Raw genomic sequence first — 18,229 nt, 5'->3', positions numbered from 1 at the left:
CTGTGATGAAAAATTACCTCTAATCTTTTATTATCTTTACGGACATTTTATTTATTCTTAGTCCATTCTACATTCAAGACTTTATATTTCCCTTAATTAAGTTACCATTGGCATGCTAATTAGTAAACTTTGAGATTACAAATCTTGCTTAGTGAGTGGATTTCTTCAAATACATTTCGTGTTTTCCAGTGACTTGAATCACATCCGCAAAATTCACTCCAGGTAATTACACTGATATGAACCAGCCCACATTCTTCAAAATTTTGACTTGTAGTCTGGTACAAGTACACTGGCATCTCATGGACTCTGTGGTCCAGCTGTTTTATTTCCCTCTTGACGTTTATTGAAAGTAAAATGACAGGTTTTATGCTATAATGAATTATTTGGAGAAACATTTTCTGCTTGTTACCACAGGGATAACCAAGGCATGACTTGGAAATTAAAGCAGGATGATCTGATTTATCATCATTATAGAAATGTTGTTGAGAATGCAAAATCAAACTCTTCCTTAGGGGAAACTGAACACTGCTTAGTACAGTTTGCAAGCTGGTAAAGGCATCCCAATACATCCACTTAGTCATCATCTTGGCATGAGTAGAAGTGACAGAAAAATAGAGGGGAGGGAACTCATTGAGTATTTTAATAAAAGAAAGATTAGCTGCAAATATTAAACAGATGGAATGCAAATATCAAATACAACATTCTATTTAAATATAAACTTTTTGAAAATAGAGAGCTCTCCTTCAGTGAAACTGTTGTTAACTGTATGATATTTGTTTTGGAAAAAAGATTAAGAGAATTGTTCTTGTCTGTAACTAAGCCAATGTAATTTTCATTTGCTTCACAATTTAGTGTTCTATGTGATGCTTCCAAACCTCATTGACTGACTGGGATGCTTTAGGCATAGTATGTGCATAACACTGAAATGAATTCTGTCCCTAGTGTTTAAAATTCTTTTTAAAGGTCAGATCTTTGCATTGAGCTAAGAACATAGCAAAGTGTTTCCATGCCTTGTCCTACAAGCTGGAGGTAGAGAACTTCATTTATTTTTCAGTTATTATCTGAGAGGGAGAATAGCTGGCTGAGAAGGCACCAGCCTGTGCGCCAGTAAGAACTGATCCAAATTTAGCAAGTAACTTCACCTACCATTTGTTTATATTTTGTTTGATTTTCATACAATTCATCTCATATGCTTGTTGTCATTCAATGCATTCTCTCTTTTTGTTGTTGGAAACATTTAATCTTTGTACAAATATCAATATTGTCATCCAACAAGATTGCGTATTGCTTGCTGCTCTTTATTCTTTGTTTTGAAGAAGTTGTTTAGTGAGTAAAATTAACATGCAGTATTGATGAACAGTCATCCTTTAAAACAAACACTGTTGAAATTAATAATGTCAATCAGTTCATATGGTGAAAGATGATTTAGTTTAAGTGCTCATTAAATTTTTTCTTATGCTACATTCTTCTGTGGCAGGAAGAGATCTTGGTTCAGTTCAGTTGGAGACTTTCACTATGAATCTGAGTTAATTATTTAAAGTATTAGAGCTGAAATCTTTGTACTTATCACCGGGCTCTAAGTGGAGAATTAGCGGGGTGAAAGATGAACAAAAATACCACCGTGTTCAGTAGCACTATGGGCATGTTTCAACCAAAGGATCCTGTTGCTTAATATAACACCAGACGCCCAAAAGTTTTGTTTCCTTTCAGCCAAGTACCATTTAGAGTATTTTGCCTCATTGTTCTGTTCACATATAGCTTACGACACCCTATTTCACTTGATTGCATTTTCCTCTTTCCCCTCAGAACTATGGTTTGGAGACCGAAAACCTGAGGACTCTGTCTCACAAGCTGAATGCCTCAGCCAAAAATCTTCAGAATTTTATAACGGGTAGAAGGAGGAGTGGCCATTATGATGGCAGGGCCTCCAGACGACTGCCAAATGATTTTCTTACCTCTGTAGTTGACCTGATTGGTGCTGCCAAGAACTTACTAGCCTGGCTGGACAGGTAATTTACTCTTTTTTGACCTTCTACTCATGAGAATATGGAAATAAAAGATAGTATTCTCTTAAATTGGAAAGGAATCATAGAATCATCATAGAATCACAGAATAGCTTGGGTTGAAAGGGACCTCAAAGATCATCTAGTTCCAATCCCCCTGCCAACCTCCAAATTGGGCACTACATCAGGTTGCCCAGACCCCCATACAAACTGGCCTTGAACACCTCCGGGGATGGGACATTCATAACTTCTCTGGGCAGGCTGCTACAGCACGTCACTAGTCTCTCGGTGAAAAATTTCACCCTGACATCTAATCTAAAACTTCCCTCTTTTAGTTTAAAACTTGCACCTGATTCTATCACTGTCTTGATTAAAAAATCTAGAAAAATGTAGTTAAAATTTTAGCTGTATGAAGACAGAACCCAAAACATAAAATTGCATCATGGAATTTGTGCTGTTTTCATTTTTCTGGAGTTATGGCTACGGAGACACTTATCTGGAATCTGAGTGCTCTTGAATATATAAATGGCACCTTAGAAGTCATAGTGAGAGTGAATCACCCTCCTTTATGAGATTTGTATAATCCTGGTGACATCTTCCTAACCTAATGCCAGCATTCATATTCTCTTGGGCTATGACCTTGTCAGTTCTTATAAATTCAAATGGGGTCAGATTTGGTTAGAATGTGGAAAGCCTGCAGAAAATCCCAGTTCACAGGAAGTTATTATTGACTAAGGAGGCATTATTTTCCTCTTTGAATTAAGGTGCTAACTGCTGCAGAAGATTGCTGTCATACTAGTAAACCTTTTTTGATGAACCATACAAAGGAAATTTTGACTGCTTACAATAATTTGGAAACTCATATTTCACTGACGTTAAGAATGATAACTTCTGGTGTTCTAGCCAAGATCCACTTCCTTCCAGCCAACATTGTTTCTTGCTTCATAGTCATATTTTATGAAAGTTATGTGGCTTGTGCTGGAGATTGTCGTGATTAGGTGATTCATACTTTTGTGGTGTACAGCCGATCTCTGTATTATATACATCTTCTAAATGCCATTGAAGACTCCAAAAAAAAAAAAAAAAAACAACCAAAAAAACCAAACAAACACCAAACAAACACACATACACACACAAAAAAACAATCAGTAAAGCTGTGTTATTGAAAAGTATATTCATTATTCTTCCTTTCTCACAGGTCTCCATTTGTCAGTGTGACAGAATATTCACTGCTGAAAAACAACATTGTTCAACTGTGCCTGGAACTAACAACCATTGTACAACAGGTAGGAGTGGTTATCTTCCAGGATATACAAGTACTTATAGTTGCTCAAAAATCATAATAATAAAAACATTGCTAAGCTTTTACTTGACCAGAAAAAAATTGTTTTTGCGTATTACCTTTGTGTTGCTTCCATATTTTCTTTTGGTGAGAGGATGGGAAGATTTTAGATTTTGGCTATAATCATGTGTCTGGATGGATCAAAGAATAGCATGTAGTTAAAAATAATTCACTTTTATTTTGTGTGGACAATTTCACTTTATTTATTGCCATAGAAGAACAATGCCACAGGGAGAAACAGGTTAAATACTAAAAAACCAAATCATTAGAGATTAAAATATGTTTAACTAAAAATATTTCAGGGAGAAGTTCTTTCTTATATCAAGATGCAACTGTAATACGTCTTCTTCACTCAAAAGAGAGCCTGTTACACAAAAGTTGTTTGTAATTAACACTGAGCTAGTGAAATATAAAGCAAATAAGGGTTCTGTAGTTCAACGTATTTTACAAACAATAAGAGTCACTATTGTTATCTTCAGCATCTGCCTCTGAAGTAAAGGAAGTCACACACAAGTACAGAAAAATGGAGTGTGAGTTAGTTACACAGATTTTTACACTGAGCTTCCCTTCTTGTGAGTGGAAGTTGTTAGAGTACAGAAAAGGACTGTCCAGGAAGGAAGGAAGGAAAGAAGGAAGGGAGGAAGGGAGGGAGGGAGGAAGGGAGGAAGGAAAATAGAAAGTTGAAAAGTGAAGGGGAAGCAAGATGAAGTCTTGCTTCAGTGTGGTTTTGTAAGCAACCTGGACCTTCTTCCAGTAGAAGGGAGTCCATTGCATGCCCCTTGATTTTATCTGGCAGTTTTTCATGTAGACTGAGAGTAAACAAGCAATAAAACTCACTTAAGAGCCTTTCTAAAATCGCAATATTCTGCAATCTCTTTTTCCTCAGTGGTATTTCTTGCATTAAAAAAAGCAAAATATCAAGTATCTACCAGATTTTGTGTGTACATTGTGTAACCAAGACTGACACATAACTACATCTTTTACGCTATTATCGTTAATTTCTAATACTCAGCTTTTTTTTCCTTTTGAGGATTTTTATACCTTTATGCACTATTGCAGTAGAAAACAAACACTCCTTTTTTTTCTTTTCTTTGTTTATAAATTCCTATGTAGACATTTAATTATTAATGTATCTCTATGAAGCTTTCTTTTAGTGTTTATAACACTAGGCTATTTTTGATTTACAGACTAAGCAAAATGAACTCTGCAGTACAAAATTTTGGATTCTGAGCCCTCTCTTCAGCTGATATTGCACTTTCTTTGTGTGAGTTTAATTTTTCCCAGTGGTCTAGGTGAAAATAAGAAAATTGCGGTCTCCATTTCTTCTGTTCTTTTGACTGCTTTTGGCAAATGAAATTCACTTCTCTGCCAGTAATAAGTTGGGGTTTTGTTTTATTTCTTCAATGCCATTTCATTCCAAAAGCTGTCTTCATTTTGGCAACTTAAAAATGATGTATCTTAGAGAACAGTCTCCAGGACAATCCAGAATGAAAAATATTTAGTTCATTTTTAAGTTTAGTTACAAATCAAGACCAGGTTTGTCTTTTTCTTACCTTGTTTTCAGATCTGTGTTGCTTAATAGCTATCTGATATTTTTACAGTATGTAAAACATAGCACCAGAAAGTATAGATAAAACAATATCCCTCAGAGTAAGATGGCTTTATTGTTACTAAATCTGAGGAAAATTGATCTTAAAGCAAAGATGTCTCACCTGACAAAAAACGTAGTCTTAACTGTAGACTAAAATGTGAAGTGAGTGGCATAAATAATAGAAACCATTCTCACTGTATGGGAAAAAACAGCCCGAATCTCTGATTAATCAGCTGAGGCAAGTTTTGGGTCAGCTGTGAGAACACAGGTGGGAGTAATTTAGCTGTGCTCCTGGAAGGGGGGGTGGAGCCTGACTCCACCTTTTCTAGACCTCATTTAAGGGCTGACCACCACTAAGGCAGCATCTCTTGGAGACTGCTCCTTGGTGGACATTGCCTCAGTGGTTCCCAGTTGACTGAAAGCTTCCACTGGGTGAGTTTTTCCTGTAAATAACCTTTTGGGTATTTACCACCATTTTCCCGTTATTGTCACTGTATACTCACAGACTGTTTTTTTTTTTTTTATATACTGAATGAAATAAACTTTAGATATATAGCACTTAATTGTACTTAGTTTTCTTATCCCTCACAAACCTACAAAACCTACATTTCCTTAAAATAAATAGAGAAATTGTAAATGAAAAGCATTATGAAGGAAGATGCAAAACCTTTGAGGCATCTTAATTTTGGAGCCCAATTACCCTTCACAGTTTTTACAGTACCTGCAAATTTCAGTAGTATTTGTGATCTCCAGAATTGCAGACTAAAATTATGAATGCACCATGGCTATGTGCAATTCCTACCAGGTTTTTCTCTTTATCAATATTCAAAAACAAGCTCTTTTATCTTAACAGAGTTGTGAAGGTGTGATACCTTTCCAAGTCATAATGCTGTGGACAGTGCAGAAACTGGCTTGTATGTAATACTGTAGGAGTGATTATTTCATAATTCCTGTACTTCCCTTTTCTGCAGAGGAGAAATGGAATACTGCTGCTTAGTTTTAGTTTTTTTAGCTTGAAGAAACACGATACATTTTTTTAACATCTTCATGCCCATGGAGGATGGAGAAAGAATGCAACTATTATTTATTTTCTAAAAGAATAGATCAAAATACTATAAATGTTAGTCTTGGAAGGAATTTTTATTTTTTATTTTTTTTCCTAATGAGGTCCCTTGTGCATTTCTATGTATCAGGGGAAAAACATAAAAATGTTGTGACCTGTATATCTTAGAATTTTAGTATAATATTGCAAGTGCTTTTAACCTCTCAGTTAAATTGGCCTGATGTATTTAAAAAAGGAAAAAAAAAAGTCTTTATGCATATGTTCTGGAAGGAATCCCAAAGCCATTAACAATCTTAATGCTAATGTAATCTTGGGTGTGTAACCTAAGTATAGCTAACATTAATTCTGCTCTACAAAACAGTAAAATTTCAGTTTTACTCTATGCAAATCTTCTATTATTTGACCTGAAGTAATTGAGCTTGTTTGGAATTAAGCTCATATTATTTTTCTTGCACAGAAATTAAAGGAATAATTTAGATAGGACTATTAGCTCTGAAATCAAGCAATAAGCACTCCTGTGATCATGTGTTTCTCTTGGTACTTGCAGGGTTAAAGGGAGATGGTGGATATGCTGTTTGAAGTGTGTAAAGCATGTAAGAGAAACTGCCTTGGGCATTGCCAACCAAACTGACTAATTGCATTCTTATTTTTGTTCTGAAGAAAATAACAGCATGAATACAGAAGAAACATCAAAGGGATACTTGACCATGAAATGCTAATATAAATTCCTCTGTGTTCCTTGTCATTTGCAATCTGGTTTTAACTTTCTCATTCGGAAAACTGTCTTCACATGGAGACTAATTCTTCCACAGAAATGCCAGTCCTCCAAAATAAATGCTTAATGATGTGGGTGAAGCAGCCCCTGGTGTTCCAGGTGTGTGCACAAGGCTGCATGGTTCACACAGGTTAAGCTCCCCTGGGCTCCTCACCACAGTGGCCCACAAAAGCCGGGCTGGATATGGCCTTCTTGGATGGGACACAGCCAAGGGCTTTTTCTGATGGACAAGGGGAGCAGGGAGCTGTCAGTCAGCTGCAGAGGCTCCTGCAGAGAATGTCTCAGCCTAAGCTGATCATGCAGCTAATCTACTTTGAGAGCAAATGGGGTGAGGATGTTGGAATTAGTTTATGGGAAGTTTAAAGCACTTAACTGTTACTGCTATCATGTTGATCCTGGAAAGAGGAACTGATGATAACTACAGTAACTTAAGTTAGAGGATCTTTTAGGTATATCAGAAAGTAAAGTTTACTTAAAAACTGCTTTAGGAAAAGAAAGTAAAATCTCTTATTTACTTTAAATATAAACTGGAAGTATATCCTGAAGTCCTTATCTTGTTCTATAAAAAGCTCCTTCCAATGCAATGACTCATTTAGCAGTTTTCCAACTTTATTTTTACTGCTATTAAACATTAATTGACTTAAATAACATCTGTCAGCATGGCTGAAATGCTGGGACACCTCAAAAACATTTTGTCCTCAGATTTTGTTAAATAAAAGCCCCCCTTTGACACAATTGGTTGGTGTCACAGACCAGTGCCCACCACAAAGCCTTCGGTGACAGAAGGTTCTGGAGCTCTGGGGACAGGGCTGTATGTGGCCTCAAAGGTGGCTGCTTTGTGGGGGAATTCCAGGCATTTCTATTTTAATCTCACTTTGCCTTGGCACGCTTGCGGTTTTGTTATGTTCCTTTTAATTTAATTTTTGTAAAACATCATGAGAGCTGGCGAGGCAGTTTGGAGTGCTTACTGGCAGGAGAAGCTGCATTTTCTCTTAGTGCACTTGGACTCTCTTCTGTAGGAAAGGATTCAGTACTCTCATGCTATAGCTGTGCTTTGCAGGAGGGAACTGTTCTGAGGAAGTCTTCCGAAGTTTAACGAGTAGTAGAGGCAGTAGACACCTTTTAGGAAATGTTATACTTTGGTTCATGAAATATAAGTAGTTCTGTCTGCCTGTAGTGTTGTTAAATAAAAGATGTGAGTAATGTTTTAAGTTATGAATTGATAAGAGTTACTCTCCTTTAAGTGACAATTAAAATAGGAAAATGGCTGCTCTGAAAGTTACAAGCCTTTAGCAAATATAGAGGTCAATTAGGATTGTATTTTCAGGTCTAACTTTGGGAACTCTGAAGCAGTGAAACCCTCTGGATATCTCTGAACCAGTGTGCAGTATGGGCAAACCTGAGTCTTTTGCCACCCCTTTCTGGTGTGACTTCTGTCCTCTAAAACCCCAAATTAGAGCTATTACAGAAATTCTTCCAAGAAATGAGACCATGGTTGTTTCTTGTCCCATGCACAGTAAAAATAATTAGGGCCTTGAAGCAAGAATGAACCAAGCACGTAATCTTTAACATCTTTAATGTTGTCAAAATAATTTCTGCTTACTCCTCCTTCTGGCACTTTACAGTAGCACAGCCTACCTATTGGTATGTCTGACATAGTAGTTTGCACTTCACACCACTTGTACAGCAGCATGCATTCTTCCTTGCAGAGCTGGGCAATGCCTCTCCTGCTCTGAGTTTCAGTGAATTTCCAAGATGCTAGATCAATTACATTCATTTACTTTTTTTCTCGTTTTCGTGACTGTCCCCACTGCTTTACATGTGTTTTACTGCTTGTACTGAGCAGAAAAATTTCTTTACTATAATGGAAGAATAGATCATCCCTGAGGTTAATGAGCCATAAGAAAAGTCACTTTTATGAAGTGACATTCTGGATGTGAAGAACTGAAGAGTTTGGGATTGCGGTTCATCTGTAAGAGATAGTTGATAGTATTAAGCATTCTTTTATTAATAGGAAATTTAAAACACTATGCATTAATTATGCTTGTTTTATTTTCCCACAGGATTGTACAGTGTATGAAACAGAAAACAAAATTCTTCACGTGGTAAGTATTCTATTATTGTATTCTCCAGTCGTATGTCATGCCCTTTAATCATTTTTTTTTTTAAAGCATTAAATTCCACTATAGGACAATAAAGTTACCATTTGACTAAATTCATGATGAATCATATCAGTTGCTGAAACTTAAAGTTTTCATAAGTAAAATGAAACTGTTAAATATACATATACTTATATGTACATGTAGTTAAAATAGACTATTTAACACAAGCAAGAAGAGAGGTCAGCTATGAGTCAGCTTGTGACCGTGGCCCATGAAACCAGCTTAGTACTAGAAGGCTGTACCTCTTGCCAGCCACTTTAATTATTACCCCAGTAGTCCACATTTCAAACTCGAAAATGTTGTGCTTTCTTTTATAATCAACCTAAAGAAATATAGATAGATTCTACACAAAAATGTTAATAAAAAGATAATGTCTTCAAATTCTGTGAAGATTGGAGGATCCCAGAAGGTGATGTGATTAACTTCAGAACTATCAAGTCTTTTTACACCTTGCTAAATTGGACATCTATTTAATTTAAGCCTTAAGAATCACTTTTTTTCTGGTACTCATGCCTGTTTATCTTTGCATGCAAGGCTGCATCTCACTCTCCCCAACTATAGTTAATGAGGAATACTTCTTTTTTTTTTTTTTCTCAGGTTGGTTTAGAAGCTTTACAATACTATGATACAGTACACTTTTTGTAGTGTAATACTCTTGCTAGTATTGCTTGCATGGAATGCTTTCAGTCCTTTGCCTATTTGCATTTTTAACTTCTCTGGTTGTCACTGACCCAGAACACTGTAAAAGCCTCCAGCACTCAACAAATCTAATGACTGAAGGGAAATGGAAGAATCTCATGCAAAGTTATTGATTGAATATTGGCCTTTAAGTACTAATACTTTATATTTTCATGGTACGTGAACAAAAAGCTTGTCCTCACAGTGAGATAGAGTTAAAATGTGTGGTTTGGGGGAAATCTCGAAGGATTTACAAGTTTAGATAAGCTTTTGACAAGCTCTTACCAAGTGCCTGACATCTTTTTTTTAAAGCCTTTTACACATACTCTGCTTCCAGCAGGGATTAAAATATATCATAAAACATTGATGTGCTGTTAAATTCAGAAAGCATGCAGTGACTTTTAGGAAGAAAATCTCTCTGTTGCAAACCTGGTTCTGAAAAGAACTAAAAGCACCTAAAATCATCTGGGATTTGGAGTGTGTGTGTGTGTGTATGTATGTGTGTGTGTGTGTATATATATATATACACAGATATTTTTTGTTACACACACACAAGCATCTTTTAACTCATGGCTTGCGATTCTAACTGTGTACATCTTCTGGAGCTCCATCTTTATCAGAAATGTTACTTTTGGCTTTGCTACCTCTTCTCAACGGAAGCTGGAAAACGTAGAAGAAGGAAAAGTTTCAGTATTATACTTTCCATTTTTAAACTAGTATACAGGACTTTAGAACTTTCTTTATGGCAAAAAAGTGTTAGCAGATGTTAATGCATTTTCTCATATTAATAGCACTAGATCAAATGATATTTCCCTGTGCTATTATTCATAAATTCTCCTCAGTTGTTCCCATCAATACTGTCTCAGCCTTTGCATTATTTATAACTAGTGTCAGGTGTCTCTTGTTTGTGCTGAACTACATTTACAGTAAAGTAATATTTAAAATTATTCCAATATATTTGAGTATTTTCCTCAGCATAGATTTGAAATAACTTTGTGAACTGTGGTGAGATCTTTAAGATTCGTAAGATTAAATCTGAGTGAAAACTTGTTTACTGTTTATTTAATTTTAAAGCTTCTTTACTGAGAAAGTATTTACATATGACAACTGATAAAATTATAAGCGGTACACAAGTAGACTGTGGATTTAATCTGCATTTAATCTGCTTGTAGGTTCTTAAGAAGATGTGAAAGCATGAGAGTGCTTTATTTGGGAATAATATTATTTTGTTATGACAGTAGTTCAAAAACTGTCTGGAAACATTTGCACGCAACCAGGGTCAGCCAGCAGGTTTTATGTAGAACAGCAGTAAAACACGTTATTTGAGCCAGCCAGTTTCCATATCTGTGGTGTGAGAAGACAAGACCTGAAGTTTTGTTTATGGGTCCTGGCCCAGAGCTTAAACTGCTGGAAATATTCCTGTTATTTTGCTGACCTTTTGATGCAGTCATGCATACCTGAATGTGATGCTTTGCTTCTTGTATCTGGTCCAAAATACAAATGCCACATCCAGTGCTCCAGAGCTGTACTTACATTTCCAGATGAGTAACCATACAGTGAATGGGAATGTAATCTATATATTCAGTCAGTTAATTTTATCCCTCATGACAACTTTGTTTAACTTGTATGTATAGTGTCAAATGATATTTTAGAAATCCTCATGCTTTTGCAAATGACTGAAACAAAACTTCCCTTAAGGGATTTCACTACTGTTTTCTGTAATTAGGGAAAATGAGAGTGTAGTCCCCAAAGGAAAATAGATGCATACAGTAAGTTTGACTGCAAGACCACTCTGGAATTCATCTTAAATGTATGCCTTCAGACTAGGTTCAAATATTTTGGGGCATATTCTTTTTGAATACTTTAAACTTGGTATTTACACATTAAGATTCTCCAAGAGTCCAGATTAACTTCTTTCTAATCCACAGACTTAAAGTCTGGTTTCAGTTAATAGATTTAATTTGTCATTATCACCACCTTGGAAATGTGGTTCCTATTCTGAAGGTGTCTGTGGATTCACACGCTTCAGAAGTGGATTTTGCAGGCTTCACTCTATTTCCATTTAATTATTATGATACCTTATAATAACAGATCAGATTAAGTTCATCAAGCATTTTCTTAAAGTATTTTTGATGCATGAATGTTCTCAGTACACAGTATAACCTTTTGTTCAAAAGTACTGTACAGGCATGTATATTTTATTGAAACATATTTTTTGTTACTCTATGCTCTTGATCTTAACTTCCCTATACATCACAACTTCAATTCTTGACAACCTGTAGTTTTTAGGAGAGAAATAAACTATCTGTATATTCTCAGATTGTTCTCAGACATAAGAACACTGCCAGTAGTTTCAGTTAAATACAAGGAATTATATTTTTCTTTGGCTTATTTTCCTTTGTAGTGTAAAACCTTGTCTGGAATTTGTGACCACATCATTTCACTCTCATCTGATTCTCTGGTGTCACAGTCAGCACATCTAGAGGTAGTTCATCTCACCAGCATCATGCCTAGTGAAGGTTTGGTAAGTACCAAAGGAGTTTAAGTATTTGAGTACATAAAGTATAAAAATAAAGTTCAAGAAATCAAAATGTATTTTCATTCATAATCCTGTTTGATTTCTTTTGGTAAGCTGAATATGTTTTCTGAAAGTAGTTTAACATTTATGCAAATGATAGGATTGTAGTCAGTTTTATTGTCAGTTTCATCTGGAGCTTGATGTGCAACTAGTAAATATATGAGCAGCTTAAAAATAAGTTGTAGTCTCTTGATAACCCTATTACAGCTTTTGAAATGCACTAAAATAGTTAATTTTTTTTTTTGTATTTCTACATATTTGAGCATTCATTGTCATTAGTAAATGTGCTTAGGAAATGAGTAGTGGAAGGCAGGTTTCTTTGTTTTGTATTAAAATAGTTAAATGCCTCCCTTACCATTTGGTAAAGTAAAACTTTGATAAATATCATCCCAGAAACAAAATACATCCCTTATATTCATAAACTGCTGTTTGCTGAGCAGGCCAGGTAGGTGTCTTCTGAACATCCCAGTTGCTTTGCATTAGTGATTGGTCATACAATTAAAATTCTCTCCAGAGTTCACAGTGTAATAATTATTTTGCTACCATTTCTTAGTATTACTGTACTGTTACACTTAAGCAAGGGATTTTTGTGAGGTTTAGGTATCAATAGGTAAAGATTTCTGTATCTTTTACTTAGTTTCCACTTCACACTGGTACATTCTGGTATTGGTAGGCTGTAAGAGGGTTAGATGGAAAATGTGCTTGGGAACTTAAGATCCTACTAAATTGCAAAATTAAAACAGGTTCTAGTGTCACTATACACACTGTTATGTTTCTTCTTTATAACTGTTTAATTCCTGTTAGTTGAGCTGTTTTGTATTACTTCACTTCTTAGTCTTTATTCTATACTGAATGAACAGCAACAAACATCACATGCAAATTCTCTCAGAGTTACAAGAACATAATTAGTGAGGTACACATACTGATTTGAAACTGCATTAATACAATAAGTATTTTTTTTATGATTAATTATATGTAATTCAGTGTTAGATGGGTACAGTTTAAAAAGGCCACTACAGAACAATAAAATACTTCAACTTTTTGGCGTCATACATACTTTTACAATACGTAATCCTGAAGGCAGACAAATATTATTTGCTGTGCTGCATCCCTAATGACCAAATCTCCTGTCTTTTTGGCTTAGTTTCTTCTCTTGTTCAATGAGTTAATTCAGGGAGACCCAAGAAATGCCAAGTCAGTATCACTTACAGCTTGTCTAGTATATATTCTGTAACATTGCTGATGCTTTTGACCCGCATTAAGACTAATACAGTCCTGCACACTAGCAATCTGGATCTCTGTATGACTTTCCTTTCTATCCAGAAACATTCAGCTGTCTTCTTGGATGTGATTAGTATACTCTCAAAGCAACTTATCATAAAGTCTCAGGGTTTGATTTAGTCTTTTATGACATTGGTTACCAAAATGAGACTTCTTGGTTGTACTGCCATGGCCTGTCAAATGGCCTATAGTTTCCTCCAAACTGCCCTCTTTTCCAGTGGAACATCAAGCAGAGCCTGTGCTGTGCCCATGCAGTAGACTGGGCTCCATCACTAGGTGGAAGTGCTGTGGTGTACATACTTAACCACCTGCAGTGTACCAGTACTTTTATAGCTAACATAACTGCAGTAAGTGGGTGCTGCTGATGGAGGATGCGAGATAAGCATTGCAATCAAATTTGCCCATTTAAATATTTTTTTTTTTGAGCTGAAGCAAAATCACTGTGAATTGACTGAGTTTTCTGTGCCGAACTGTGAAGGCACTATAACATGGTAGGTTGGAAAGTTCTTTATAATCAATTTTGCTGACACTGTTCTGCATAGGAAAAAAAAATGAAAAAGAACTATAAATGGGAATAAAAGAAATCATGTGAACAGTAAAACATTAATCAGAATCAAATATAGAACAGAGTAATGAATTACAAATGGCTTTCTCATGATTGTATAGCAGTTTTTTCCACAGGATCTCTACTCCATTCAAGAGAAAAATGAATGCTATTCACTGAATGGAAAGTATTCAGAGTTCCATTTTTATCCTTATCATTCAGTGTAGGGTTTGATGTATTATTTACCACACTTCATCTAAGCTCTGCATTCCCTTCAGTTACCAATTTCATCATGAGAATTTTTATGTCACCCTTCTGGATGCTTCACAGACATCAATTAATTTATCCTCAAAACTTACTTGTGAAAGTGATGTTGTAATTTCAGTTTTATAGGTAAGAATCTCATACAGAAAGCAATTTGGGGCAAAATCACCAAAAATCTATTTTTGGAGACTCAATGGAAAATGCTTACCATATTATAACATTATACCATGTTATTCAGAAGGCTTGTCACTTTTATAGACTGACTATAAAACACAACTACTCTTGATTTTAAGCATGGGTAAGATTTTATGAGCTACTGAGATCTGTAGCTTCAGCTTCATACTCAGTGGGCACCTGGAAAATAAAGGTTTGTTACTTTTGGTGAAAAATCTGTTCTATACAGACAGCTCAGACTTATATAAGAATTCAGTTATCTATAATAAAATTCAGTTTTATTAATGTGAGTTTTTATTTGCAACACTTCATTTGCGAAGCAGTTTTTATTATACGTTTTCTAATCTCTTCAGCAAATGAATCTGACATCATATAGGTATGGCATAAACTTACATATAAACTGAATTAATTTCCAGGTTTAAATAAATACTGTATCCTTAAATCATTTTCAGAAAAGGATGTGTTTCATATGAAAATGTACCTTCATTGATAGCATTTTCAAAATTTCTTTACATGTTATTATGAGCTCCGTAATCTTTATTTTTATTCTAAAGTGTCTTTTTCAGCCCCCTTTATTTAAAAATAATCTCATGTCAAGCATTCTGTAGAATAAACTTTTCTGATAGTTCAATGGCTGCTTGTCTGACAAAATACTTTGCACTGAGATGTACATCTTGAAAGATACTGTGGCAAATACCAAAACCCTCTCCATATATTCCCTATTACATTCTGAAGTAACTTTCAACAGTCTTCTCTGAACTGTAATAGTAGGCATGTTAATACAGTTTATATCTGAATTTGTCAGCTCTGACTGTATAAAAACGGAAAATATGCATCGGTGTTGATGATCTGAAATAAAAACTAACTGCGTTTTCTAATAAAATCACCTTGTAAAATTAATAAATGCAAACATTCATAACAAGGCAACGTGTTAAGAGAACAAGTATTCACTGTGAGCATTATCTGAACTAGTATTTCAAATGCAATTAAATTAAGCTGTATAACCTGTTTTAGCTAGCTTTTATTTTTAAGATTTAAGTAAGGTGAAGATTATCTGAAAATGAATTAGTTAATAGTAAGGTAGAAGCCACATTTTATCATAATGAAAAGTCACAATGGATTCTGTTGGAGCAGGTTTCACAGTGCTTCATCTAGTCAAGTTTTGATCATCTCCAAGGTCAGATATTCCTCTCTAGGCAGCCAATTCCAGAGCTGCATCACCCTCAGGGTTTCAAAAAAGTAAAAGTAAAAAGAAACATAAAATTGTTTTTCTGCAGAGCTCCAACTTGAATCTCTTACTTCTCATGCTTCCATCTCATGCTTTCGAGTTTAGCTCTGAATTCTCTGCAGCCTTACAATTTATGTAGCTGTAGAGAGCAAGACAATCTTGCCTTTGTAAAATGTTACTATTTTTTTAGGCTAACAACTAGCCTGCAGATCTTCATTAACTTTCAGGAATCTTGAAATCAGTTCCTGAACAAAATGTTCTTTCTCATTTGCTGGAGGCTCTAAACTTCCATTTTGACAGTGCAAGGTGATGCAGAATTATTGAAAGGATAATGAATCAGCAGTACAATGTATCAATTAGATTAATTAGATTTCAAAATTTGATGTATAACCACAAAATACAGAGAGACGTGAAGCTATGACCTTACTCGTGATAGGTAAGAATGCAAGCAATTCAGTCTTGCTGACATTTAAGGCTCAGTGTATGTGTGTGTGCACGCATGTACAGATAGATAGATACCTACTTAGGTTGTCTCTCTGTATCTCATCAATCAACTCCTTGAAGCAGAATTCTTGCTGGACTAATTACAAAACTCCTGTTAGCTCACCAAGCTCATTTTTTCTACATAAACTGGCAACGTGAGCAGTGGCTCATGTATTTTCTAAGTCAGATTGTTTTCTTTTTATTGAACCAGTAACTCTGAAAAGAGGGCATATAATTTTAAAGGCTATTTGTGTTCATTGTTTCAGTTTTGATACTTCTCTTATGGCAGTAGTAACAAAGAGAGGTTATGTTAAATGTTTCAAATACTGAATTGTATCAAGATTTTATGCTGAGACTTGGGCTTGGCACCAAATTCTATCCAAAAACTGCTTTCAAACTTAAAAATGCATACTATTTATAACAGGCAATGATACAAAAGTGTTTAACATAGCAAATGTTATTCACACATGATATATTCCAGACATCTGAAATGTTACCATTCTTAAACTGAAACAGACATATGTATTACTGTATTATCACGCAAACAATATTTGTTTCTCACAAGTATTAATTGCCTTTTTGCCTCTTTCAGGGGATGTATATCAAATCAACATATGATGGGCTGCATGTAATCACAGGAACAACTGAAAATGTAAGCTTGCTTAGCCTAAAAGATTTCTGTTGTGCATGCAAGTATCTTCTGTAGATCTGCAGTGAATTTTTTTTATACCAAAACTTGCAGTAAACCAAGGCACTTCTTATCAATATTATCAATACTGTCTTATTTATTTTACACGTACTATGTTGCCTTCTTAAAAATGTGAAATTGGTGGAAATAGATATAGAAAAATATCTGCGATGAAGTAACTAATCATAAAAGACAAAAATATTCAACTTCTGTGCTCAGTGGTTCTAGTCAAAACATTGCAGTCAGTGATAAGCATATTGCAGCACATAAATCAGCATGACTGATTGTTATTCTTGTCATACGGTTCAGTTTATCTGTGAAGTAGCTTCTTGTTACTTAACTTGCAGTTCATAATTACAAATTTGAAAAAATGATTTTACTTCAACTTCTGCAATATAATTTTTATGACAGATTTCATAATAGGACCCGCCCCTTCTGTTTTCCACATAGCTCATGTTTTAGTCACAAAGATTTTATTCAGCCTTGGAACCGTTCAAAAGTGAATAACTGGCTAAATTAGAAGTTAAAATTTCATAAAGCTGATATTGAAACTGAGCAATGCCCAAGGAACATGAAATTTACATTGTGCAACTAGCCATGTGGGTCCAAAATATCACATATCGTGTAATATGGATATTTTGTTTTCCCTGTTTTGTTTAAATCAGTATGGGTTTTGTCACTCATGTCTTGAGATATAGGAGGACCAGGGAAAGCCTGATGATTTATTTATCACAGTTTATGACAAATGTAATGTAATTTAAAATTTATTTACTTACTTAAACTAACACCATTGATAGCATTTAGAAGTCATAAGTATTTATAAATATAGATGTAAAAAGTATATATTGACTCTGTAAACCTATGAACTCTTGATTATGTTGCAGCCACAGAACAAATAACACATGCTATAATTAAAATACTTATTCATTGTAATTTACTTAGAAATATGGAGCAGTTTGTAGGAAAAACATATAACTGAGATTCCTGGAGGAGATAAAAATTAACCAGCCATTAAAACCCTGAAACTTTTGTCTTTTCTGTGTAATGTCTTTTTGATAAGAGAACACTCAGAAGTTGTTTGGTTGTTTTTTTTATTTTTTTCTTACAGTGTAATCACATGTGCAGTTAAACTGGCTTCAAAGACATTTAATTTCTGGCATTTCAGCAAATTGATTTTTCATTCCTTTTGAAGGGATAATTGACCTCAATACCAGTGTTTAATTTTAAAAGATAATAATTAGCTCAGCCTTGTCTAAGTCAGGAAAGGACCCAAAAATTAAAAAGAAAAAAAAAGAACCAGGCCTCTGCTTTTTCAACTAATGTCAACTGAATTTAAATGCATTATGAATAGTGATATTTGCTTCCATTTCCTGCT

General features: G+C 34.9%; 1 protein-coding gene across 1 annotated transcript in view; it reads left to right on the top strand.

The window, feature by feature from the left end:
- Nucleotides 1-18,229, top strand: part of LOC107312666 (connector enhancer of kinase suppressor of ras 2-like) — a 167,892-nt gene that overhangs the window by 77,126 nt on the left and 72,537 nt on the right. The window contains exons 4-8 of the mRNA XM_085544621.1: nt 1,807-2,009; nt 3,202-3,289; nt 8,838-8,879; nt 12,019-12,138; nt 16,759-16,818. Of these exons, the coding sequence (XP_085400747.1) occupies nt 1,807-2,009; nt 3,202-3,289; nt 8,838-8,879; nt 12,019-12,138; nt 16,759-16,818 (513 nt within the window). The remainder of the gene's footprint in view (nt 1-1,806; nt 2,010-3,201; nt 3,290-8,837; nt 8,880-12,018; nt 12,139-16,758; nt 16,819-18,229) is intronic.

Source organism: Coturnix japonica, chromosome 4 (assembly GCF_054131305.1).
Source record: "Coturnix japonica strain WE chromosome 4, WE-NBRP24, whole genome shotgun sequence".
Taxonomy (NCBI): Eukaryota; Metazoa; Chordata; class Aves; order Galliformes; family Phasianidae; genus Coturnix; species Coturnix japonica.
The sequence above is the reverse complement of the archived record's forward strand: the minus strand, read 5'-3'. Positions and strand labels throughout refer to the sequence as shown.